Source organism: Solenopsis invicta, chromosome 12 (genome assembly GCF_016802725.1).
Source record: "Solenopsis invicta isolate M01_SB chromosome 12, UNIL_Sinv_3.0, whole genome shotgun sequence".
NCBI lineage: Eukaryota > Metazoa > Arthropoda > Insecta > Hymenoptera > Formicidae > Solenopsis > Solenopsis invicta.
The window spans coordinates 15,465,247-15,491,656 of record NC_052675.1 but is presented as its reverse complement, the minus strand read 5'-3'; the positions used below and the strand labels follow the sequence as shown (position 1 = coordinate 15,491,656).

At 35.7% G+C, this 26,410-nt stretch overlaps 1 protein-coding gene across 8 annotated transcripts in view; it reads left to right on the top strand.

The window, feature by feature from the left end:
- Window positions 1-26,410, top strand: part of LOC105201766 (uncharacterized protein CG43867) — an 81,381-nt gene that overhangs the window by 29,673 nt on the left and 25,298 nt on the right. Inside the window, exons 1-2 of one of the 8 annotated variants that reach the window (XM_026135936.2) lie at window positions 10,985-11,192; window positions 17,255-17,584. The exons of the other annotated variants lie outside the window; for them this stretch is intronic. Coding sequence (XP_025991721.1) covers window positions 17,510-17,584 — 75 coding nt within the window. The 5' untranslated portion in view covers window positions 10,985-11,192; window positions 17,255-17,509. Of the gene's footprint in view, window positions 1-10,984; window positions 11,193-17,254; window positions 17,585-26,410 lie in introns of those variants that run through there. 8 annotated transcript variants of the gene reach the window in all.

Here is a 26,410-nt window from a genome sequence, read left to right as displayed (position 1 = left end):
GACTAGCGATAAACGCTTTATGATGAGTTCTTATAAGATAAAAATTTAAACGGAAATGTCGAGGCTTTCAAATGAGAAGAATTTAAAGATCACGAATGGCGGAGGATTTTGAGAGCTAAAACCAAACGTCTTTTGACAATAATGAAATTATTGTACAGTTATGTAGTAAGAGTTTTATTATAAGATTAATTATGTTTATCCATAATGAATTTGTTACAAAAACGGTTTGAAATATTTTTATTTGGTAATTTAATATTATGTATGAATACTGATGCGTCAATTGTTGTTGTTATATTTATTTAATTCACATAATAGTCTCCGCAACGAGATTAATTGGTATAAACATTTTTTTCCTAACTTACGATTCAATTTTCGATAAAATAACGTGTACTGGATTATTTATTCAATTTTGATCGGTACTTTTTCTTAAAAATCTTAGAAACTTTTATTGCATAATTATACAATAATTTTATTATTATCAAAAGTGATCGATTTACATGTACAAACACTTTTTCCGTTTTGCGTTTGTTTACGATTCTACCACTCTCAATATTTTCCTTCTACATCTTAGTCTTGATTTCGACTAAATATTAATAATGAATATTTTAATGATAAATAAAAAAAAGGGATTAAATTAATCCCACGCATTTATGTCATAAAAAAATCAGGCTTAAGTGTTAAAATAATTTATCGTCAATTTATTCAATATACTAAATTATAAATTTATTAATTTATGTATGGATTTAATTTTTCGCGTCTTTGGGCTTACAATTAGATCTTGTCAGTTTTAATCTATTCAATGCGGTAAAGTGAAATATCTTGTAATCACACTTGTGAGAGAGGACCTTACTTTATCATCGCTCCCCGGTCGGAGGGACTATTGTGTAACGAATGTTGTCACGAGCGAGCTGTCGGAACGAGTGTTACGGTATGACGAAAAATCGAGCGCGAGTGCGAGATTCAATGGGGGAGGGCGTGAGAAAGAAATTTTCCCCTCGAAGGATACGGTCGAAGAAGACGGGGGCGGTTTGGGGGTGGTAGTCTCTTCTATTGTTTAACTTGATAAATGAAGTAGTCGAGCGCTCGGAAGCTCAATGCCGCTTGCCCGGTACACAATGCAATGGCGGCGATATATTGTTCCGAGTTAATTCAATGTCGGAAACTCGCTCCGCCTCGCGCACAGGTAGCAGACGTATATAGACGCGCGCGCGGTGAAGTTAAATATACAATATATTTAGTCGAGACTGGCCCGCCGCGCCGCGCCGTGCCAGCCTGGCCAACGCGCCCTTTTTCTCGTTTCCGCACCCAATTGTGCGATTGCACGGCTTCTCGATTACGATCGCTCGACATTACTGAAAAATAACTTTTTTCTAACTTCTCGCTTTACCCAATCTTACTGATTCATACAGATCCTGCGAAACTGCAGCAGTTTACATTTCGATATATTCATGGCTTGTTATACAAGTTTGTTCGGCTTTTTTACTTTTTTTTTTCAACGAAACATAAAAAAACTTATTAACAAATGTATTGTTCGTTATTTTCTATATCTCGCAGCATAAAATGTGTATTTTCATCTACTATAGTCGTTATCTTAGCCGTACCGGTTGTATCGGAATGTTCCCAATCTTCAAGATTGGGAACAATCTTTGAACTCACCTTTCCTGAACAGGACGCATTTTGCTATAGATGCTTTTGCTATAGATGCCTCGTAAATATTGCATATCTTTTTGGCCACTTGGATCGCGTTTTTATCCTTTCCGGAAATGATACAACATGATATACCGAAAATACTCCATTTTATTTTGCACAAAACTCGCTAGCTGAATGGCGAATCGAAGAAACTGTAAAATATAACCACGAAAGAGAGAGAGAGAGAGAGAGACTCTACAATACGAGCAGCGTTAATAATGGACTCTCTTCCATCTAATCTTTCTCTTCCTGCCTGGCGCCAAAATCCGAACGAACTTATGTAACAACCCAATAAAAGAAAAGTAAGGCAATTCTCGTTTCGTATTCTCGTGTCATTGTTATTCATTTCTATACCTGCGGTTGTAAAACGCAGTTGTACTTTTCAACACGTTGCCAAAGTATCGTTTAATGCGTCGCTCGACGAAGTTTTTTTATTTTACTTTATACGAGAAATAACGCCACTTTTCTTGATTAAACCGTATTTAAAAAAGAACGAAGTGTAGTTTTTACGCGAGCGTTTATTGAGTAGAGTGACTGTCATTGCAAATTACGACGCGATAAAATCGACTCGGGACGACGCACGGGATACGCTGGAAATCGGTGGAAAAAAAAAGAGTCGAAGACCGAAAGGGGGAGAGATAGGAAGTGAGCGCGCGAGTGCCCTATCATCGTACTCGTCACGATCGAGCCTTCCTGCTTACGAGCGACCTTTATGTGGATTAGGTGAGAGAATCGTAAAGTGAAAATCCCCCTCTTCCGCCTGGCTATTCCGATGAGGATGCCACCTTGCACACGCAGGGGAAGAGTCCCGCGGAGAACGGACGGAAAACGATCGTAAGTTTTTTTAAATCCGATCCCTGAAAAATTCAGTCGAAATCGTCCTCTAACTTACGATATCTCGGCTGTTCCACAATTCCTCCTTTTGTCTTTACACTGGTCCTACAAGCGCTCTGATATTTCACGCTTGTCGTTTGTGGAGAGCAGCGTAATTTCAGTAGGGCGATTTTTTTTTTCTTTTTTACGTCATACACGCGAAAGAAACGGACCTGGTGGATCGCGCGTTCCTTCCTATTGTCGACGAATGATCGAAACGTTTCGCTGTCGCGTGGGAAAGAAATTTACCATTTTCTCGAAATTATTCCAGTTTCAATTTCCTCCTCGTAACTTTATTCGCGACCACGTTAACGAATGAGCGAGCGAGGGGATAAGAGGGGTAATGCAAATTGTGATACGAACGTACGCTCGCACCGGAATATCTTGCATGTAAATGGCCGAGATGGAGTGCAGGGCCGAGATAGAGCGAAGATTGGACCGTGACGTGCGCGAGCCTCGAGTGTCTTAATATCACGAGGCGGAGAAGCTGCGAGGCAACTTTGTCTTCATTTTCATCTTCGTCTTTGCGCACTAGCTACCGAGAGAGTCTCATTTTCCCAGATGTATTTATCTCCGACATAGATATTTATAATTTCGAGGTCGTATTAGCATTTTGAGAATAAGGGGAGCTTTAATGGAACAATCGACGCGCAGAATTTTGAACAACCGCGTGTTTTTAACGGCAAAAAACTGTTCATAAAATTTTAATAATTGTTTTCAGTTTGTACGAAGGAGTAGATGATCCAAAGATTTTCTCTCCCTCTCTATTTATTTAATAATTTAATAAGTTTTGTAACAAATTTTTATAAAAACGGTTTTTTACTCACTTCGTTAGAAAAGAATTTTTTTGCACGAAGTAAACCTGCTGGTTTTAATTCCCCGGCTTCTCTTTATTCATTTCCTATGGCACACCTTTCAAACATATATTTTAGGTATAAAGCGTGTTTTTAAGTGATAATTTAAAAGTGAGCCTTATTTAGCGCTGGGCCTTATTCGGCTCAAGTTATAATGAATCTTGCGTTTTCATTTCTTCTTCTTGCTTTTATTCATCGTTTATTTGTTTTCGATTAGCTCTTTTACGTTACGTTATTATGTCAGGACTTGCGTCTTATGATGCGAAATTTATATCTCTGTTGCACTTCGCGCTCTAATCCACTCTCCCTCTATTAGCGGCGCAGAACGAGGCTTAAAGGGTCCCGGCAACGTTTTCCGCGCCGGAGGCTTATTAACTATAAGTGTCTGTTCCCGGTAGTGCTATTTATAAAATTAAGACTAACTTTCGTCTCTTCTAATATACGCGTGGCGGCTATAGCCGCGCCGCGCTTTTTCACTCCGCTCTCGTCGCCCGTCTGAGCAGTCGCTTCTTACCGGAAGAGCGTTAGGGCGAAAATAGCATTGGAATAACGAATATCTAACGGCGGCGGAACGGATTTATGACAATATTGTCAACGGTCGTTGCATTCGTCCGTCGTGCGTACGTCACTACGATAGTTCCGTCTGCGAGTGTTGGGTAACTCTCGCAGCGGAGCCGGGACATCTGAATCCGAGAGAAAGAGCAATCCCGGAAGAAGCGAGAAGAGCTACTTTAGTTGTGGAACGCGCGGTCAGTTCTAATGGAAGGTGGCAAAAACTCAAAGAAAACGGAAAAATGATTCCGCGGATGTTCGCAGGAATGTTCGACGTCGTTAACACCGCGCGATAAAAAGATCCTTTTTTGCACGATTTAGGTGGCGATGAGAGAGTGATCGGGAAGAGGGATTCCTACCGAAACGGAAGCGGCGGCGCGAGAGTGCATTATTGGTAGATTGGTGTGCTGGTTAATTATCCGAGCGCGAACTGAATGGCGGCGATTCGAGCCTGCGTTCTCCGTACCGTTTATGACAATGACAAATGGTACCTTAGACCATTCATCATCGCTCTCCTCCCTCTTAGTGTCCCGGAGTTGTACGTGCTACATTTTTGACGAGTACCGGATAGCTTCTCCGACTGGTCCTAAGCGTCATTAGATGCTCCGCGGATTTCTTAGCTTCTTTCATCTTCTGCGTCCTTCCTTTCCTCTCTCGTGCTGCATTTTTCGCTATTAATATCAAAAAATCTCCGTACATTGATATTACTTCCTATAATTTATAACTTTTATTAGAATTATTCTGTTATTAATTTAAATTCTCTATAAACGCTACAATATTCCTAGAAAAATTATACAAATATTATTAAAAATGAAAGAAATTGTTAAAATAATATTCCGACAATGTTATTCAATATAATTTTATTTAATATTATTTTAATATTATATTATATGCCTGTTTTTACATAATATTTGTGGTATATTATTTTAATATTTGTAGAATACTATGAAAATGTTGTACGAATATTATTGTGATCAAAAATTAATGTGAATTTTTATGCACAAAATAATTATAAACTTTATAATTATGACATTTAAAAATTATAATATTTCCAATAATTAAGATATTGACATAAATAATATTATCAGGAATGGACGTATAACCACTTTTTATTGATATTAAATTATATTTTAGGAATATTATTTAATATTAAATAATATTGCTGCGCTTATAAGGTTTAAGCACAATGCAATTTTTATTTTAAAAGAACTTTCGATTTTGATGCAATAATATTTGATAATTTGCTATATATACTGTGCTAACAAATAAATTATTTCACTCGCGTTCTAAGCAGACAGCAGGAAGATATAACGTAAAGAAGATCGGACGTTTGGAGAGAGAGGTATACCTATCTCTACGCTGAATTAATGGCTGCGGTCGTATATCTAATCTCTTTTACTCAGATTAGTATAGAGACGAATGATGTGTCATTGGTTGGGTTTGCTCGTACATTATGCGGCACGCGCCGCAGCTAGACGCCGGGAAATTCTCTCGGGATGTCAAACCGAGTTCGAATACGTCTAATCGCGAATTTCTACTCCGGTTGTAACACCGTTGTTTTACATGCGAGTGATGTTGCCGTAACCACTCCGTGCGTCGTTCTGGTTTCGCATCTATTTTAAGATAAATGTTGCAAGAGCGTTAGCAGAATAATTTCCGTCTCCGTTACATCCAATTGTCCATAAATTGTGCTGCATAATCGAAATCTAAATTACAGAATAACGCAAAATTCAAATAACATAGTCTAACGTAATTATAAAGCCACCGAGCAAGATAGCCCCGATACGAGAGTGGATTCTTTTCTGCCTCATTAAATTTGCATTTGGTAGGACGAGCTAATGTTATGGAGTCACTCCGGCTTCCCATTTCCGCGGTAACGACGGCAAACATAATCAAGCATATCTCGAAAATGAATCAGCTAGTCTGTGTGTCTCCGAGATTTTAATATCCACATTTAATATCCCTTTGACAAAAATTTAAGCTCTTGCTCAATATATTTAAACTACACATGTATAATGTAGATTGGTATATTATTGAAAAGTTACAGTAATTTCTGTACGAACTTCCGATATTATTGTAGATTAACAATGATATAGTTATACTATATACAATATGATTTAATTGAAGCGTTTCCTGTAAAAACCACACAAGTGCAAAAAATTATATTTTTTTGAAAACCAAAAAAATTGTTATCTTTAAATTGTTTATTATGTAAAAACATTTTTTTTCTTTTATAATAAGTATAAGAACTGTACGTTTTAATTAATATTTTGAAAACTTGTTTAAACGAAAGAAATCAAAAGTGTGTTTTTTTATTTTTTTTTTTTTCGTAAATCAACTTGTTTGATTCTTGCGATAATTTTATATTTATTACTTGTTTATCTTATAATATTAATAACGATAAATGAAGAAGAAAGTATTACTTAATACATAAAGTAATAATTTTATTCACAAAATATAAATGAACAAAAACATCTTTTTATAAATATTTTTTTACGTATAATAGATACAAGAATAAAGTTGTAGACTTTAATTAAAATTTCAACGACTTATTTAAAAGAAAAAATATAAAATCCTTGAACTTGTTTGGCTCTTGCGAAAATTTTATATTTACTACCTATATTTATTTTTATATTTCCCATTTGATTCTTGTCAGAACAAAATTATTCACGATGTGACACTACTATTGAAGAATGATTTAACACCATAATTTAAATTTTTTTTAATGGACTGTTTGGTTTTTGTAGAAAACTCTTCAATTATCGTTAATAGAGGGACATAACAAAAATGTTAAAAGTAATATGATTTCTCGTAATTTAAAGTATATTCTTTAGAGTCGTTAACTTTTATCAATATCGCATACGCAAAAATTTTTCATCTATCATTCTTTGTGTAATGTTATCCAAGAGAGAGTTTTGCGAAATCAGTAAATATTTTTATTCGCGAGACGGAGACTAGAGCGACGGATACATTCGCGAGGAAATGCTGTTTAAAGTACACATCGGGGGTAGTCGTGCGTATTTGTAAACGCGCGCGTGAATAGATCGTTTCCGATTCGGAAAGGGCTCCAACGACCTCGATTTTCTCGAACCTTATCGAGTTTTAAAGATTCCCTACTTTCTTCTGCTATTTCTCCTTCCTTCCGCTCGCCTTTCCTTGCTTCCTTCCCTTACAGTTTCGACCACGGATAAAAGTCCGTAAAATTAAATATTGATTTTGTTTGTGAGCGATGGCGACGGCGCCTCGCCTTCCTGAAGGAACACCTTCTGAAAGGGTCTATCGCTGTTTTCAAACCAAAATTCACTTAGGCGAACTTTAAGAAACCAGAAGGAATCCTTTTCTGCTTTTTCAACGCAATCTAGCTTCTATGTCGTACACATAAGACCTGATTTTATAGCTGAACTAGTGTATACTTTCTGAATTTAAAGTAAAATGGGTATATGTTTGAAATTTGGTGCAAGCGAGAAGAAATTCTAGTGCAAACAAATCCATAATAAACATTGAACCGAAAAAGAATAGTTGAAAAATCGTATATACTTGAACTAATAAAAAATTTAACTGATCAGAAATATCCTATACAGAGTGATGCAAGTTTCATGAATCAAAATAGTACAACAAGAAAGTTTTTGAAAAATTAAATAAAATGGTAATAAATTTTTATTTTATGCAGTAGATTTCTATATATAATGATTTAAGGCCAGTTTCACAATCTCGAATTAACCCAATCGATCGATTAAATGTCAACCGTGTTTATTTCTGGTCAATACTACTTAACGACAAATGCAATTATCCAATTCCGATAAAAAAAATCAATCGATTAAGTTAACCGGAGGTTGTGAAACTAGCCCTTAAAGTTGGCGAATCATAAACCACGTTTAGACGGTGGTATGTTCGAATTGCGTGTGCGGTAATATTAATGACCGCATGACAAAGGACCGTCTAAATGTAATCTCTAATTGACTATCCGAGAATTTTACTTCTGCTTTCGACCTCAATTAAATCTTTCCTACCTTGTACCTCAAAATAATAGTTATCGAAAATTTTTCCACTTTGAGATTAAAAAGAAGTTTTCGTTAAATTTCTTAAAACTTTTAAAACTCTACAAGGACCTTATTATAGTCAATAAGTTTAAAAGAGGTTTATTTGAGTGTTTAAAGTATCAAAATAGGCGTAGAGGGTCTAATTGAGGTCGAAAGTAAAAGTCAAATTTCGACTCGAGAAGCTTTAAGCTTTTATCTCTCAAAACTACTGCTTGAAATAAAAATTTACTAATAACTATTTTACTTAATTTTTCGAGAACCATTTTGCTATAATATTTTGATTTCCGGAATTTTAGGACCTCCTATATACTTGAACAAAACTAATCCTTTATTTCAGTCAACTGATGCATTTTACAGAAAGAGCGATATTAATAATAAATTTAAAGCTTAATTTTCTCGATTATAAGTTTAGCTGTCTAATTTATTTTTCATAAGCTTGATTGCTCGGTTGTTCAACGCGTTACATAATTTAAGAATCAAACGAAGTTATTACTTATTTTTATCCTAAGTATAAAATTAGATCCTCGCAAATCACTTGATTCTCAATATTTGATATCCGTTAAATATCTCTCTATTCAATTTTAGTTTGATCTCTTTCTCTGTAGTTGAGCGAAACATTTTGCGGATCCCGGATGTCGCGTACGTTATTGGATTAACTCGAAGGCGCATTGTATATGAAGAACTTTCTCAAACTTGCGGCGAACGCTATCGCGATAATACGATAAGGGGCCCTAGAAATTATTACGGTCACTAGGAATTTCACTAAAATTCTCGACATAACTACCGTCCGCAAATGGCACCTACGTAACGATGCTATGCCGGATTAATTTATTTGGATGGAATCGATTAATCAAGCTGAGAGCGCGCCGCATGATGACTTATTTTTGGTAGTCACGTTTTCCTAGCTAGCCCGTCAAGCATTAAAAGGAAATCTCTCGAGATCATCGGCAAAACATTCTTTATTGCACGGTGATTCTCATACGGTGGTTTCTTATCACGAATGCATCGCAACGTTGTAGTATCACGTAACCAACGGCGACCACCGTTGACACGAACGTAGACTGTTAAGTTCCTTCTCGTCTAATGGATACTTCCGGTGGCATGGATACATGTCTTGGATCGACGAGATGGAGCGACAGCAATAAAGATACACGAGTGCGCCGGCGATACATGGAATCGTATTATTGGGAGGGGACGAATCTGCGTGGAGAGACATAAATCATCGTGTCAGAACAAAATTCGTTCATTTGTCTATCCGTTGTAATGCCATAAGGATAGCATTTTACATGAATATTACGGAAACATTCGCGCAGAACGACGCAAAAGTTTCGCCGTATTCGTCGAAGTACTTTGCAGCTGCGAGAAAAACATTCTGAAAGTGAGGTATCACAAAATAAGATCCAACACTAAATAAGGCCCACTGTTAAATTTATTGAAAAATGCGTTTTATACTTAGATTGTATGCTTAAAAGGTGTATCATAGTGGGTAAAGAAGGATTGGGAAATTAAAACCTGTAGCAGCACGTTTATTTAGTGCAACAAAAACTTGTGATAAAGTGGATAAATAAACCGTTTTTATAAAAATTTGCTGCAAAGTTTATTAAGTATACATTATTTTATGATTTGTTACAATATATAATATTATTCAATATATAATATTACTTAACATATAACATTACTTAACGTATAATATTACTCGACATGTAATATTACTCGACGTACATATAATTACAGAAAAAAACAAATAATCGATTTTGAAATAAGTACATAAATAACGATTTTTAATAATTCTAACTTTTAAGAAGATAAAATTACACTCACGAATGCCAAGAATTTTCAAAAGTTAGAAAATAAATTACAGACAAAATTAAAGATAATTGTGACGATTAATAGAATAGAGTAGGTCCTAAAGAATTTTGTTTTTGTGATTAACAATTATTTTAAAAATGATTTGAAAGATAATGTTTTAATTTCTTTGTTATTTTCTATTTATTTTTTATTCGAGCTTTATTAAAAATAATTCCAAGTCAGAGTTAAAAAATTTTTTTGTTTTTTTACAAATTTTTATACGAAAGATAATTTTATTTTTATGGATGATTGAAATAAACATTTTATTTTAACTTAGTTTGATGAAAAATTCAAATTAAAATGTACCTGATTTTCGAAAATGCCGACAGCATGCACAAAACAAAATAAAACTTGTTAAATTTTTGTCTCTATATTATTTCTTATTTCAATTATTTCAATAAAAAGTAGGCATCTGTTCTAATGAAAATTATAATTAATGAAATAAGAAATAATGAAAAAATTTTGAATTTTTTATATAAGTGTTCTAGAGATCAATTCTGTAAAATGAACAAAATTTATTTATTTTTATCACTAAATATCGCTTGTATAAAGCAAAAATATAAAATATTGAAAAGATCACCTTAATAAACCGATACGCATTTAGCAACTTCCCCCTACCTTAATTTTTATTAATCGAGACAGTCATCTCTGATTCATCGTGCTTTAAATCCATCCAATTTTCCAATAAAATTTCCAATAAATTTGCTTCTTCTAAAAAGAGACTAAAGCAGAACTTCATAAAAGACTCTCGCACGAACTTGATAATTCCGAGTTTATCGAGTAGTTTCCGAGCTGAATATGTCGGCTCGTTAATCCGAGTACCTCTCGGATTTGACGTTTTACGATTATTCACGTATCCCTCTGTACGAAAGTATCGGTGCCATTCGGTATTGCGTCGACGAGGACACGACGACGACGACGACGACGACGACGACGACGACGACGACGACGACGACGACGACGACGACGACGACGATGACGACGGCGGCGGCGGCGGCGGCGGCGGCGTCGTCGCGCGTCGTACCGCGTCGCGTCGCGCCGCGCCGCGCGCAAGGCGCGCATGTGACGTATGCGCTCGACGCAACTCCGACACCGCCGCTGCCACCGCGACGGACGTGACTTCCCCTCAGTGGTCCGTGAAACGCGATCGGAGCGTTACGTTCTCTCGCTCTTTCTCCCTTCTCGCGGACATGCGGGATCCGTAATCCCGCGATCCCGCGTCACATCGATCCGCGCCAGCGTCGCGCACTTGACAACCGCGGAAAGATCTCGTATAGTGTTTTACGATGTAAATTATCGGAGGGGAAAGCTAAGTGGTTGCACGAGGGACAAAGGGGTACGTAATCAGGGGGGTAATCGACGGCTTCTGCCTGAGTGACAGTCAAACCCTGCGTGTCAATGCTTGACATCTGAAGTAGCGGGACGCAGGGTAGCGGAGAGAAGTACCTTCGAACTTTGGGGCACATTTGTAAATATGCGCCGTGCAGTTTTTCAGCGATCCTTGCACTCTTTCGGGAACGCGGAAATAATGTAAATCTCGACGAATATAAAAAATACTAGAAACCATCCGTCGAAACAGATATCGAATATTCAAATTGTTACGTGTTTCAGTAATTATACGTTTGTGCTCGTCCGTGTTGATTATTTAATCAACTTGGAATCCACCGAATCTTTTCCGAATTAAGCATTACATTGTTCTGTTCTGCTCTGTTGCCTCAGTTTCACTTTTTTTTTTTGGCCACCAACAAACGTAATCGGATTGAAGTCACCTCCAGATGAAGCACTGTAAGCGTGTGTCGTAATTTAATGCAAGAATCAGTGTACTGTTAAATGAATTCTGAAACGGGTTGATAGCCGTATTAGATCATGCGATAAACACGATTATCGTGTAAGCGGGGTACTTTGGTTTAAGAGTTAAATTATCAAATGATTGTCGCATAGCACATGACAGTAATGCATTCAAAGTGTGACAAATGTGTGTCATTTCTGATCAAAATCTCAATTGCAATATTGTAATATTGTCACTCTTTTGTCGTTTATCATTACGTACGAAAATCAAATAGAGATGAGAAATTAATTTTTTTTTACTGGACTCTGAATTATCTTCCTTTGTCGCATTATGAGCAAACATCGTTTCTAGAAGTGGTTGCGTTTGAACGGCGGTGTTAAAGCAATTAGTAGCTTCTTTCTACCAAGGCGATGTCAATTAGCGGTTAAATCACGTCGAGCAAAACGAGAAATCAAAAGAGAGCTTTCAGAGACGATAATTTCGTTTAATTTAGTTTACAAGATACACACGAGCTATTCTCATGTGACGTTGATTCAATCAATCGCAGTTTTAATTCCACGTTATTCTTTAGTGACAATGGCAATTGTCATTTCCAAACGTTTTATGACATGTGAATGAAAATACTAGTATTAATAATATTAAATATGAAGCTGTACATTTAGGATGTATAGGAAATTTTTCAAAACATTTAAGAAAATTATGAAAAAATTATAGATTGTTTTATATTGAATTTTAAAAGTAGTAGAAAAAATTTGACAGCGATTTTCTATCTGGATAAAAAAATTATTTTAATAAAAAGTAGACATTTGTTCTAATGAAAATATAATTAATAATGAAATAAGAAATAACAAAAAAATTTTTAATTTTTTTATATAAGTATTTACGATGTAGATGTCAGTTCTGTAAAATAAACAAAACTTATTTATTTCTTTGCAAAATAACTAAACGATCACAATAAAATTTTGTACAAATCATCAATTAAATACTTTAAGTACTTACACAAAAAAATAGAGATTTTTCTTAATATTGTAAAAAATAATTTAATTTTTAATAACCAATAGAATAAATAAAATGTTATTAAATAAAAATATAATTTTATACAACTTTTGTACGTATACAGTTTATTTAAAGTGTCAATATTAAACAAATTTCCAAATTTAATTTACTTGCAGAGACTATATATTCTCTATATTCTTAATCATATATTAATATATAAACTCGAGTAAAATAAAAATGATAAATTATAAGATTGGATAGCTATATCTCTGATGATATTATATGTTGCTATTTAGTTCGTCATTGAAAAGTACTTCAAAAACATAATTACTATTATATTATAGTTACTCTAAACTCTTTATTCAATTATTCTATTAAAAAGTTAAGGAAATAAAAGATATTACAAAGGAATCTTTACGAAAGTATAGTTTCGCTTCAGTAGCTAGGTTGCACGCGCAAGGAAAGCCGCGTATCTTTCTCAATCGGAATGTAAATACGATAGCGATTTACGACGCACGAACACAGTGTTTCACGCTACGATATTTCTTGCATGATATTATCCAAGAATATTGCTGATTCTTTTTAATTTCCATGAAAGCCCTTATCAAATATTTCTTAAGAAAAGATTTGTTAAATCATTACTAAACGTTTGTTAGAAACTGGAGCACAGTGTGTGTATATCGAATGAAATAAATTACGGAATAATTTTTAATTCTCGCAAGATGCGATAATACACATCCCGTAATAAACAAGTAAAATTATAATAATATATTAATTTGGATTTGATTTTTTTTTTAATAGAATTTAATTGAACTGTAATTCGAAAAAACACATTCTCGTGAAATGAGTCTTGAAGTACTTTCAGAAAGTAAATTGATAGTAATATATACTATATTGATAATAATTATTACATAATATGAAAATGTTATAGATAATGGAATTTTTTTTTTTTTTTTTTTTTTTTTAAATTTAGAATAAACTTTAACAGGGGATTTTAATCCAGGAGCATTATCCTGAACATAATTAGACAAAAAACGTCGCACTGAAACTTGAAAGAGGCTATAATAAATGGTTGACTTTGCTTGACTTTTTGCCTATTCGTCTTATTAAAATTTCACTCGTTTATTCTGGCGCGCTCTCCGTAGAAAGCGATGCCGCATTGTACTGCAATTAATCAAAAGTTTGTCCTAGTTACGCGTGCAGTTACTTTTAGAACTTGTTACACAATTAATTTCGGGATCAAAATCTGCTTGTTTCGCGTTATATGGACGATTCGTAACTTACGAAAATTTTATTATAATCTCTGTATGTAGCTTCTTCTCCATACTTGTATTTCTGTAATAATGTCTCTCTTTATATTATTAATTTAATGTTATATCTTTTGTTTCGTGTTTTTACTTATTTTTGTCTTTCCTTATCGTTCTTAAAAGAATTCAATTTCCCAGCCGGAATAAATATTCTCTCCCCCTTTTTAAACGTCGGTTTACGATATAAATCTTGTGAATAAGGGTAAACGAAAATTAAAGATCAGAATTAGAATCTTAGGAATGTTTACGACCAAATAATTAAGGCTACATGTTTTGTTTTTTTTAATACAGAATCCGAATCTCTGTCACAATTTTTTATTTAAACTTACAATCCTAGAAATAAAAAAAATATTGTGGAAAAAAAAGCTATATATATTTTTTTCCGTTTTCGTGAAAAATTCCACATTCTACGTCACTTTTCAATAATTTTTATAATTACATGTAACAATTGAAAATTTTAAAATTTTAATTTTTATTTAATAAGGAATGCACAATTATAACAATCGATTTTATTTACATTGAAAAAATTTTATTGTTATTTTTGGTGAAATCAATTTTAAGCGATATTCCTCGAAAAAAAGGTCTTCAAAGTTCATTCCACAATTCCGAATACTCTTTTCCGCTTGGGCTATTACAATCTACTGTTCCGTTAATTGTCGGCTCCATGTCGTACAAAATGCTTCTTGATTTTTCCCTCAAAAAATTACGTGGTCCTTTTGCCCTTTGATCAAAGCGCTAACCCATATATCCGCTTACAAGGGAGGTAAAAGCCGATGCGGTATCTATTTCAGGTGGTATCAGTTGCCCAGTGCATTCAGGACCGGTCTCCTCTTTTTCAATTAAGCTTTGATCATGGGGCATCGGGATATATAGAGCGAGTGTGCACGCCGTTTCGCCAATGTCGTTGATCAGAGGTTCAAACGAATGTCACTCGATAAAGGGATAAGGGACGAGACACGGACGCTCGTGAATGGAGCAGAAATCTCATTGGATCGAAATCATATGTCGTCTGACTCGCGTCGACGCGCTAGGAAGAGCTTGAAAAGCTCTTCTAGCATTTAACGCGTTCGCGCTCTCTCCGGGTTTCGCACTTTAATTGAGGGATATATGTATGTTCGAAAGGGGCTTATGTCGACCTTTCGTTTATTTAGTCATCTATCTATCTATCTATCTATCTAACTCTTCGTGTAGACAGAGATTTTCTGGAATTTGACTATTGATTTTCAAATTAAATATCTGTGTCAATTTAGAATCGTCTTTTAACACTACAATATGGAAAAACCAATATAATAAAAGTGATATAAAATTTTTTTGTTCAAAGTACGAAAGTCTTCAATCATCGTGCGATTGCGTTCGTTTATATCGTTTTTAGTTATCGAGAAATTACCGATTCGTGACTTCACTTTAGTTCACTTAATTTTACGACAATTTCACTCGTTCAACTATTGACGTAACAATAAACGGGTGCCGATCCGCAGTCGCTTCAGTCAATATTGAGCGAGGTTATCTCGCGCGAGCGAGGAAATAATAAAACTACCGCGCGCGCGAACGAGCAAGCAGCGAGAAATTGCGAAAACTAACTTTCTGCGTGAACTACTTTCGTCCTTTGATACTCTTCGGGTCTTTATGGCGTGATAGCGCTGGCAGGCAAGTTGCCATCAGCGATCCGGTCTCTATTTGCTTACCAAATATCGGATCAAATCGAACTTTAACGAGGAACGAGTGGCGAAAGTGAACCGCACTCGCTCTCTCTCTCTCTCTCTCTCTCTCTCTCTCTCTCGCTGATTGATTAGTATTATCGAGAGAGAAAATAAATATTGATCCTTCTCCCTTCTATCGGCGGCTCACGAAAATTAGAAGTCCACGAGATCGCTGATCTGTATCCGGCCAATATTGGTCGGCCAACGGCGAAAAAAGTCAATCAGTGCAAAAAAAAAAAAAAATTGCACGTGTCTATAATTATTCGATGCGATCGGCGGTTGGGTAAGCGTTCGATAATTAAATCCCTTGTGCAAAAAAAGGTATCTTTTTTTTTATCTTGGACCGAATTTATCCTCGATATTGACGTAAAGATATAATATTCTGATGATCGGAGAATTTATTTCCAGCGTTTTTGTAAAATAAATTGAGGTTTTTTTTACGGTAAGCTCTACGGTCAAAGAGACGTGCAATTTTAGATTTAATGGAATATAACTAAGAATACAAATTTAAAAGAGAATTGAATCAGCCCTAGGGGCTACAATATTTCTAAAATATTATATAAATATTATTAAAAATTAAAATAATATTAAAATAATATTCCGAGAATGTAATATTTTTTTAATATTAGAGGAATATCGTATTAATGTTGTATGTTCGCTTTATACAATGTTCGTGGTATGTTAGTCCAATATCCGTTTAATATTATGAAAATGTTCTACGAATATTATTTTTGTTTAAAAATTAATGTGAATTAATGTGCATAAAATATTACTATTTAAAATATTAAATTTTACTTATTTTCTTTTGTGAAGCGAATGAAAGGAAATCTTACCTCGTCGTTAAAAATTGCTTAAAATATCCTCCGCATTTTGCTGGTCGGATGTGAAACATATTTTTTTCTATTTATCCCGTGTCTTAATTAGTCGAAAGCAAGCGGAGGAGAGCATTCTCTGAGAACGCACGCACGCGCGCACGTACGCCCCCTCTCATATTTTCTTTCTCGATTGTCCGTGAAGTGCTGCGCCGACTAGCTGCATCGTGAAAGGCGACAGGCGGTGGCAGGAAACGGCGCGTTTCTTTCTTCTAGAAATCGCGCCTTTCGAGACTCCCAAAGCGAGGCTTAAAAATACCCCACGTCCGAAAATAGTCGTACAGAGAACGACGCTCTCGACAGTCCTCGATGACGACGCCGTGTGACGATGGCAGGTCTCTCTCGCCCCCGCCGAAAGATTAACCCTCCCTTTTCGTCGTTTTGCAGCGTCTCCTTTTCGGCTCTCTAATCCGCTGTTTCTCAAGCCTTTCATACCCAAAGAAAATGCGATTTCGCGCAACGGTCTAGGGTACATAAACACGCGTTAACTAAAATCGATAACGTGATAAAAGTTTTCTCTCTTAACACTCATTAAATTTATATAAGAGCGAAAATATAACATGCCAACAGTAAACTCTTTATTTTAATTAAAAATATTGAATAAACGTAAAAAAAAAATATGAAATCAAACTTGTGAAATTGGATTTTTTTACAAGTTTAAATTTGTTAATGGTGATTAAATGACCGTTTGAAAAACTGATCTGATTGAAGGCGTAATAACTGCTGATTTTTAGTATTCAGACTCGTATCGGAATCCGAACATATCTACACACATATTTGTGCCTGTAGACAGTCATTGTGAATACAGTTTCAATTATGACGGACAATGTGATGCGAGAAATGTCAGTGATGACTGGGTGATAAGTTTCGACCGCGTCGATATTTATAACATTCGATGAAATCATCCCAGCCGAACGATTTTGATTAGTGCCCGCGAATACAATTCCCTCACCGACACTAGTGACTCATCTGGAGCGGAAAAATTGCCAATGATGCAACCCGTACACACCGAAAACAACAACTCCGCCTTGGACATGGAATCTCTCGAGGAAATGCTTCGTAAGGTAATCATAAGTCCCTTTATCTTATATGAGTAGTTTCATGCTGAGCGATCCGGCTCATCCCTCCAACTTTTGTAAAACGCGGCTCGATTGCAAGTATTAAATAAAACTTCGAAAAATATAAATTTTTTAACCGCATTTTTTTTTAAATAAAAGCTACAATCAGAACTTATTAATTATTTTGTGAAATTGTTTTTGGTTTTATTCGTTAAATGTCAACGAATTTTAATCTAAAATTCAGTTAGTAAAATGCTTTTATATTACATACCGAAAGAAGATTAATGTGTCATAAAATTTCGATTAAGGAAGAGGGAGCTCGAAATTCGAGAGCATCAAGTATAAGCCCGGGCGATGGTTTTCTCGTATGTTTGCTTATCTGAGCGTAGGAAAATTTCTCTCGTAAGAGGGAAAAATTACCCGGACAGTCACAGAGAAAAGAGGCTTCGTTGGGGAGTGAGTTTTTTAACTGCGGCTTCCTGTAATGTATTCCGTCAGGCATCGCTGAATGGACCACTTAGCGAGCGTCTACACTTTGCCACACGTGTGGATATGCTGCCGCGTGTATAAGGGTTAAAGCGAGTTCTCTAGCAGCACGTTAATGGCCACCTTGGTGGAACCGTCCGAAAAAGCGCCGAGAAATTCTAGAGTAACCAGTTTTTCTAGCCATTAAATCTGTACATCTTTCTATCCGAGAAAAAAGATTCTACCTCAATTAACACCGTTTACTATAAAAAAGGAATGTGAAAGATTGAACAAGAAAAAGGAAGGGGGTTATTTGTCAATTTGTACTTATATTTAATGGAATAGTTACCTTTAACCCTTAACGGTTAAAATTCACTGGGGGAACTCTAACGAAAGTTTCGGCTTAATTTTCGCTACGTTAATATTTTAATGTTGAATTTCTGTCGCCACATATCGACAGTTCTAAATTCCTTCTATGCGAGAGTGCTACTCGGAATACGTCAACTTACTTTTGTCAGTTCATTTTCTCATCTCGTACTTCAAAATGAAAACCTTTCTTTGAAACGTGACACTGATTTTTTTCTTAAAGTGCTATATCTGAAGAGTATACCCTAAAATTAAAAAAAAATATTAAAAATCTAAAAAGATATGATTTTTTTAAACTGAGAGTCATTTAGGTTCAATAATTTTTTGCTATGTTTAATTTAAAATTGAACATAATATGGAATTTCACATTTTATACTATTTGAAAAACGTTCAATAATTTTTTTTACTTAATCAATAATTTGAGCGCGACAATTGTTCAAAATCAGTTGGTGTCATTTTAGCTGTTATGATACTTGACTAAAGTGTGACTTTCAGGAGTAAAAATAAAAAATCAATTCTCTCGTTTTTTAAAATTATTTTTTTATAATTTTTATTTGTTGTAATTTTTAACTTTTCTTTCTCTCTCTCTCTCTCTCTCTCTCTCTCTCTCTCTCTCTCTGAAAAGATTTACCATTATTTTAGGAAGAATGAAAACGAAATTTGATGTTGAACTTAATCTCTGAGTTGAAATTAAATGTATCTAATTCGAATTAATAGGGGATGTCGTTTATCTTGTTGCCTGCGCTAAATTCATTTAACATTTATGACATTTCCATTAATTCTGCCTCTACCATTCTCCCATTGTAATGCAATCTGATTGTATGAGAAATTCTTCATCGCTTATATTACTGTTCTCTACTGTCAGACACAAGTGTCGTGAAACAAATGTCAGATGTAAACCTAGCAGGAAGCTAAGTTTATATCATACCGTCCATACTGCTGTCATGCACAAGTGTCACGAATAAATGTCAAATAAAAAGCTACCAAAAAGCTAGGTTTACGCTTTATAGTGTGACATTTTTATCCGACATCTCCCTCGTTACCGCGCACTCTTTCTCTTTCTCTCTCTCTCTCTCTTTCGTAATAATGCCGAGTGCGACAGAAAATCGTCATTCACGGCCGCTGAATCATCGGTTCATTGGCCGAACTTTAAACGCTTACGGCCGAAAAACGACCGCGCGAAACAAAAAATTGCGCAGACGCTCCGCGTAATTTCTCGCGGTTTCAGACCGCGCCGCGTTGCGCATCGCGAATGCGTGGGGATATCACCCTGGGCAACGGACGCGATATTAAGCCGGCCGGCGCGCGGTGCGGCGCGTATCCGTTCGCACACACACACTGGCGGCGATCTTTCGGGAATTATAATGCAAAATGAATTCGCGATACGGCTCTACCGGAAGGGTTACGGAATAATAACTCGGCGCGCGCGTTTTCCGCTCGCGGGATGTATCTATAACTCGCGGACGGAATGCATAATTCAGGACGCATTTGCATAGCAGGATGCGCCGGTAAGCGTCGCGCGGTAACGTAAACTGAAGCTTAAATAACATCGCATACGTACGCGCGTGTTTTTGGACGTGTCTATGCGTACGTGTGACCACGTGTGCGCGTGTGGGTGCGGTAACGCGCCGTTTGCCCGCGAAAATGGAGCAGTTAATTGTCTTTCCGTTACCGTGCAATTACGTTTGTCGCGCGGGATAATGCCGTTTATCGTGTCTGCTGTTACTGCTGTGTAATTACTTTTGTAATTAGTATTTCTTGGGGGACACGCGCGAGTCTTGAGCGACAAGTCTCGAGCGTCTCGGCCCACAGACCCGACTCCAATCTCAATTCTCCCGGTCTCTTTTTAATTTTATTATTCCACAGATGCAATCGGTCCGCTTGGCGGAAAGAGTTGGATTTGTCGCTATAAATAACGGAAATACGTAAAACTTTCTTTAATGTTTTCGGGCGAATACGCAATCTGAAATTGCCAGTCGAATTAAGGATGTGCAATTACTCCTATTTTTAAAGTGATGAAAAAAAATGAAAAAATTATAGATCATTTTATATTGCATTAGAAAATAATAAAAATGTTTTAAGATATGATAAGATAATTTTAATTTTTTTTAATAAGTTATGTTTTTAAATAAATTCTCAAGATAATTCACACCAAGTTTTATTATAATACTCAGTTTAGTTATTCTGTAAATAAACTCTCTAAACCTGAAATTTTACTCTTTTGCAATGCTATACTTATAACTGATTCCCCTCAAGAGGAAGGTACTCTCGGTGATTGTACATTGATTGGAATCACTGAAAAATGGTGCGTACTTCACTGATTGATATAGTTATAAGTATACGACTGAAATCACTGTCTTTCAGATAATGATACACGGATTCCGATGTAGAGAGCACATCCAAAATTATCCACCCAGAGTATTATAAAAATGAAAAGTGATAGCAAGTAACGGAAATAAAATATTGACATTATTGAATCGTTTTACATGTATACATTTATTTTTATACATTTGCAATTTTAGTTTACTTTTTGCAGAGACTATACGGGGGGGAACACTTTTGAAATTTAGTTACGGGGAGTCTCATCTTATTCTTATATCCGAGATCTCCGATCTCTGATCTCCCTTTTCTGATTCATAACATTCAGCCGGGCATAAACTGATCCTTTTGTGGCGGAAGCAAGCTTCCGGGTGTATCGAGGGCTAAGCGAGAAAACGTACCGAAGGCGGAAGGGACGCTGAGCTTTATCGCCAAACAGACATCCGCGAGAGAGTTTCGTAACGGGGCCGGGGCGTAAGAGCGGTCGTAGGAGGGAAAGCCTTCCCTTGGCAGAAAGCTTTTTCGGTCGCGGTTGCTGGCCTAAGCGGCTTTCCGTTTTGCGGCAAGGATGCGTATTATCGACCCTGTTGCCGCCCACCGTGGAGACTGGCCGAAAATATATTAATCCTGGCCGTCAAACGCACTGACGTCGGGTCGACAGGATGGATTTCTCGCGGTACACTGAAGACGAAGGGAATACAAGGAAGTTGAGACTATTTTCATCGTAATTGAACATCACCGGGAGGGAAGACGTTTCGTCACGAGGAATAAACTCTTCTAAGGAAACGAATTTTTGTGTTTGATTGATCACGATAATCTCTCTATCAAAATCGCTTATATGAAACTTTACTTTCCGGAAGGAAGTTAGGCACCTGGTTTTCTTTAAAATCAATAGTTAATATTTCAGAAAAAAAAGGAAGAGGAAAGATAGATTATTCCCGATAGGATAACATTTATTAAATTAAATGTGACGAAATTTTGCATAAAAATTATAATTTGCAATTATGTTGGTATATTCACAAACATATGAGATGTAGAAGTATCGACCTTTTATAAAATATTGACGAATGTGCGTCATAATTTTGAAATAGTGTTTCGATAAAAACAATGACAATATATATCTTAATGGTATATTTGCAAGATTAAATTTAAAAAGAAATTGTTTGATAATTAAAAAAATATATTTTAGCTATATTATATATAAAACATTTAGAAATATAATTAATCTATGTACATATTTACAAAAATGCTCAGTTATTTCTAAATTACAATGTAAAAATATTTCAGCATGAAATATTACACTTTCAACATGGTAACATTTGAAATAATCAAACGATTTTTAAATAATTATAAAATATTAGTATCTCAAGCTTAGATTTGTCTAATTCGTGACAAATATTATTGAGAAATTGTATTTTGATAAAATTCCTGCGTTATGGCGTTTTATCTTAGCGTAATTATTGCAAAATTCGCACAATGCGCTCCGGGGCGCGGAGTTTAGTGCATCAGATTACTAATTAGTGCTAGAATAGAGATGCACATTAAAGGAGTTTCTGTTATATGATATCGGGATTGTACGACCAAGAACCATTGCATGGGCATTATTAAATGGCGGCGTAAAACTTGAGCGCCGTACCAGGTCGGCTAGTGGGAAGCGACGACTCCTCGGTGTTGGCGATCGGCGGAAGTTTCTCGCACCTTTCAGCGAACTTTTCCGCACTTCTCGCCGGTGACGTACAACTAAAACGTCGACGGCACGATTCCGCGCTTCCGTGTGAGGTCGTACGTGTGCGCGCACGAGAAACGACGGCGAACGGCCGCTGCTATCCACCACCATCACCGCCGCCGCCCCTCAGGCCGTGGAGCGTAAAAGGGCAATAAAACACACGGGACGCATCTGGGTTACGAGCTTTACAAGGCACTAGCTTCTTTCTTTATCTCGTGCCGGAGCCATCACTTCGGCCCTAAGCGATTTCTCGAACGTCTCCTCTTTGCCCGCGTTCCGTTTTCCTGTAACCTCCGTGTTAGCTTGTCGCTACTACACACTCAGGGTTAGATCTTGGTGCGACTTTAGGCACTTCTGTGCCAAGCTCTAATGAACGATATTACATGGCGCAACGAACGTAATTCTAATTACATCTGTATATAATTTGGACGTTCGATCGAGTTGTTTCTCTGTCTTGTTTTCTTCACTTTTTTTTTTTTAAAGAAAATTTTGTTTCTCCTGAACATTTCTAAAGACAAGTTAATTACTTTTATTCCAAACGTGTAATATAACATGTAATGAGCGAATATCATTTCATTTGTATCGATATATAATTATGTAGATTTAATCTGATTACGTATTTCCACTCTTCGTCGTTTTTTTCTCATTTACTTGATATAGTTCATAAGCTGTGGGCATCATGCTTACGATACCTACTAAAGGGCTCCAGCCCTGATTATATTCTCTTGATCGTTCTGTCGTTTCGTTCAGGACGCCTCCCGTTTATTTTCCCAGCCCCCCCGAACTTTCTTTTCTGTCCTCTCCTCTCTCATCAATGGCGAGAGAAAGCGATCGCGGGGTGGTACGGCTTGCTTGCTCGTTACTGCACACATCAAAACCAGTCGCGCACCACTTGCGTCCCCACTAAGTCAGTGGCATCCAGGCTTTTTACGACTGTACATATCCCCCGGCTTATAAACACTCAGCTGAAATATCGTCGAATGGCGTTACTTTAGCTTCGCAGTATAATGAAACGATTATAAAACCGCATTACATGAAAAGAATAATATGTTCAAAAAGAGCAGAGCAAGTAATGCTTTAGGAATTTAGGCAATCCACGTCCTTTGGTGTGTCTTGTTATTAGATGCAATAAAAGCAAACGAATCGATATCGCGAATATTTAATGATACACGTCGTGATCAATCAAAATACAAAAATTTGGAAGAACAATTTTGCTGAAATATCTAAAAAATGTAGTTGGATACAAAGCTGAAAATAATTTTGTTGGACCAATAATTATGTAGGATTTTCAAGCGTGGTGAGCAATGCTGTAAACAGTTTTCATATTCTGATAATCAATCTCAACCTGAGTCTTCTACATAATTATTTTGATAGTCCAACAAAATTATTTTCAAATTTGTATCTAGCTAACACAACCAGGTGTCTCCCTCCGATTTTAATGAGTTTTAATGAATCACATATTAAAAGATTGTTATTATATATTTATTATACGTTAATAGACTTTATAGTATATATAAAAACAATAATATATTATTTATAACTGTTTAAAAAAATTTTTGTTTCTTTCGAAGCGAATATCGCCGAAATTGTAAGAAATAGAAAAAACATTCTAGATGAAAGTTGAATAGTTTCAAGAGTATTTTATATCAGTAATAAAAATAATTTTAATTTTTTTAAACAGTTATTTAAAAATTGTTTTTATTGTTTTTATTACTATTATAAAATACTTATAAAATTTAAACATTAAACTTTTATTTAGAACATTTTTTTCATTTAGAATAGTTTTTTCTTTTATCTCTTACAGTTTCGACGATATTCGTTTTGAAATGCAAAAACTGATTTCTTTCAAAGGAATTTCCAACCCTTTGCGACTCAGCACGTTATAAAAAAAAGTGCGTGTCTTATTTTTGTCCATATTTTAACATATTCAAAACTTATTAAAATTGGAGAAGGACACTTAGTTGTGTTCCCTTGTAAGATACCTTTAGATATTTTAACAGAACCGTTCTTTCCGTGTAGAAATCGCGTCGCATATAGCCAGGAGTGTAAGCCGAAAAAATCACGCGCTCCTTTCGTAACGATGATTCAAACGACGTTATCCTGTATACAAAGGGCGCGTGTGGCGGCCGACCGGTACTTCCATTGGTTGTCCCGCGAATAAATGTCGCAGTTACGCGGATTGCACTGGGAATTGGGCACGTAGGCGTGCACGTCCCGTTCTCACGGCGGGATGCACCGGCGGGTGCAATAACGATAACGGCGATCGTACTAACGTTCGCGACAGTAGTGTTACGTGACGATGACGGGCGGCGGCGTTACGACCGCGATAATAAAGAGATACGAGAATTAGTTCGGCCGGACGATAGTCCGTTTGTTTCTCTTGAATATTCGAAGAACACGAGGACACGTGCTCTATTAAATATTAGATCGTTATCCTAAAAGTGCAAATGTGAAAAAGCTGCCGTTGGCGGTAATACGTTCTTGTAAAGTAAAAATATAGTAGTAGTTACGTATCTGTTATGTAATTACCAAGTAAGGATCGATATTTTGTACACATAACGTATTTGTATCTTTAATGTAGATTAACTTTTAAAATTGCTAGAAGGCAACAAACGCATATAAACGTTATTAATTATATTGATGTTAATAAATATCTTAAAATATTGCAAAAAACTTATTACGAAAAATATTACCTTGGGGTTGTAACATTTATTGCAATAAATTCTTTGCAGTATTTTAAAATGATTATTAAAATGATTATATCAATATAATTAGAGTTGTTTATTAGCATTAGCATTATTAAATTGATTAACAATTTAATATTGTGATATTACTATTCTAGTTCAATTTAATTTTAACTGCATTGCAAGCCCGAGAGTAACAACATATAGTTTAAGAAATTAAAAAAAACATATATATATATATATATATATATATATATATATATATATATATATATAATCACATGAGAAATATTATTGAACACTAAGATCTTACTATTTGCTGGGTTTCTTTCAATTTTAATTGTATTTAAGCATTGTTATATACACATCTTTTTCTAGCTTTAAATTCTAACGATAAGAAAAAGATAGAAAATAAATTAAACCGAGATTGAAGTTAAGCTACGTTGGTGCAAATAGACCTAAAAGAGATGAGATTTGAAGTATTAATATAACATACAAATTGAAAATGACTCGTCTAAATTTATTAATGCTGAAACTTCGTGTATGTTATATTCTTATCTAATTTTATCGGTCGATAATATATTGGTAAAATTAGATATAACATCCTCGAAGTTTCAATAATAAGACTTAATAAATTTAGACTATTTTATACATATTAATTAAAACAAAATTATCTTCTACAATATTATTCAATGAAGCTATAAAATTATGGATCTAGAAATGTCTGAATGATTATATATAAACGCGATATTATGACGGTTCATTCGTCATGTTTGATAATGTTAAAAGGGAAGACTAAATATTAAGAATTGATATCGTAGGATGTGGATCAATGGTGAATCTCGGTTTTGCCACATCGACATAATTCCCTACCTTCGGTCGTGACCCTCGCAGCGAAACCGTCCGTACGCTCGTACCCCTTTCCTAGGGGCTGGCATAGTTTAATATACAAGGCACGGGAGAGCGATCCGGCTTCTCGACCCCGGGATTTCGTTATAAATAAGGGTCGTGCACTCACCCTGCGGTACCGCGGAAGAAGAAACGCTAACGCACGAGGTGCTAACCGTTATACGTTCTCGTTTTCGTCGAGCTAATTCCACCGGCCATTACTCTTCTCCCGTTGCTACCGAGAGCAAGTCGAGGGTGTGTTCGATACAGAGCGCGGACTTTCCGTAACAAGCAGGAAAATTGAATTGATCGCTACCAGAAAAGTGATTGAGTCCATCTGTTGTTGTAAACAACAAAATTCCCATGTGAAGGACTTGTTAATTT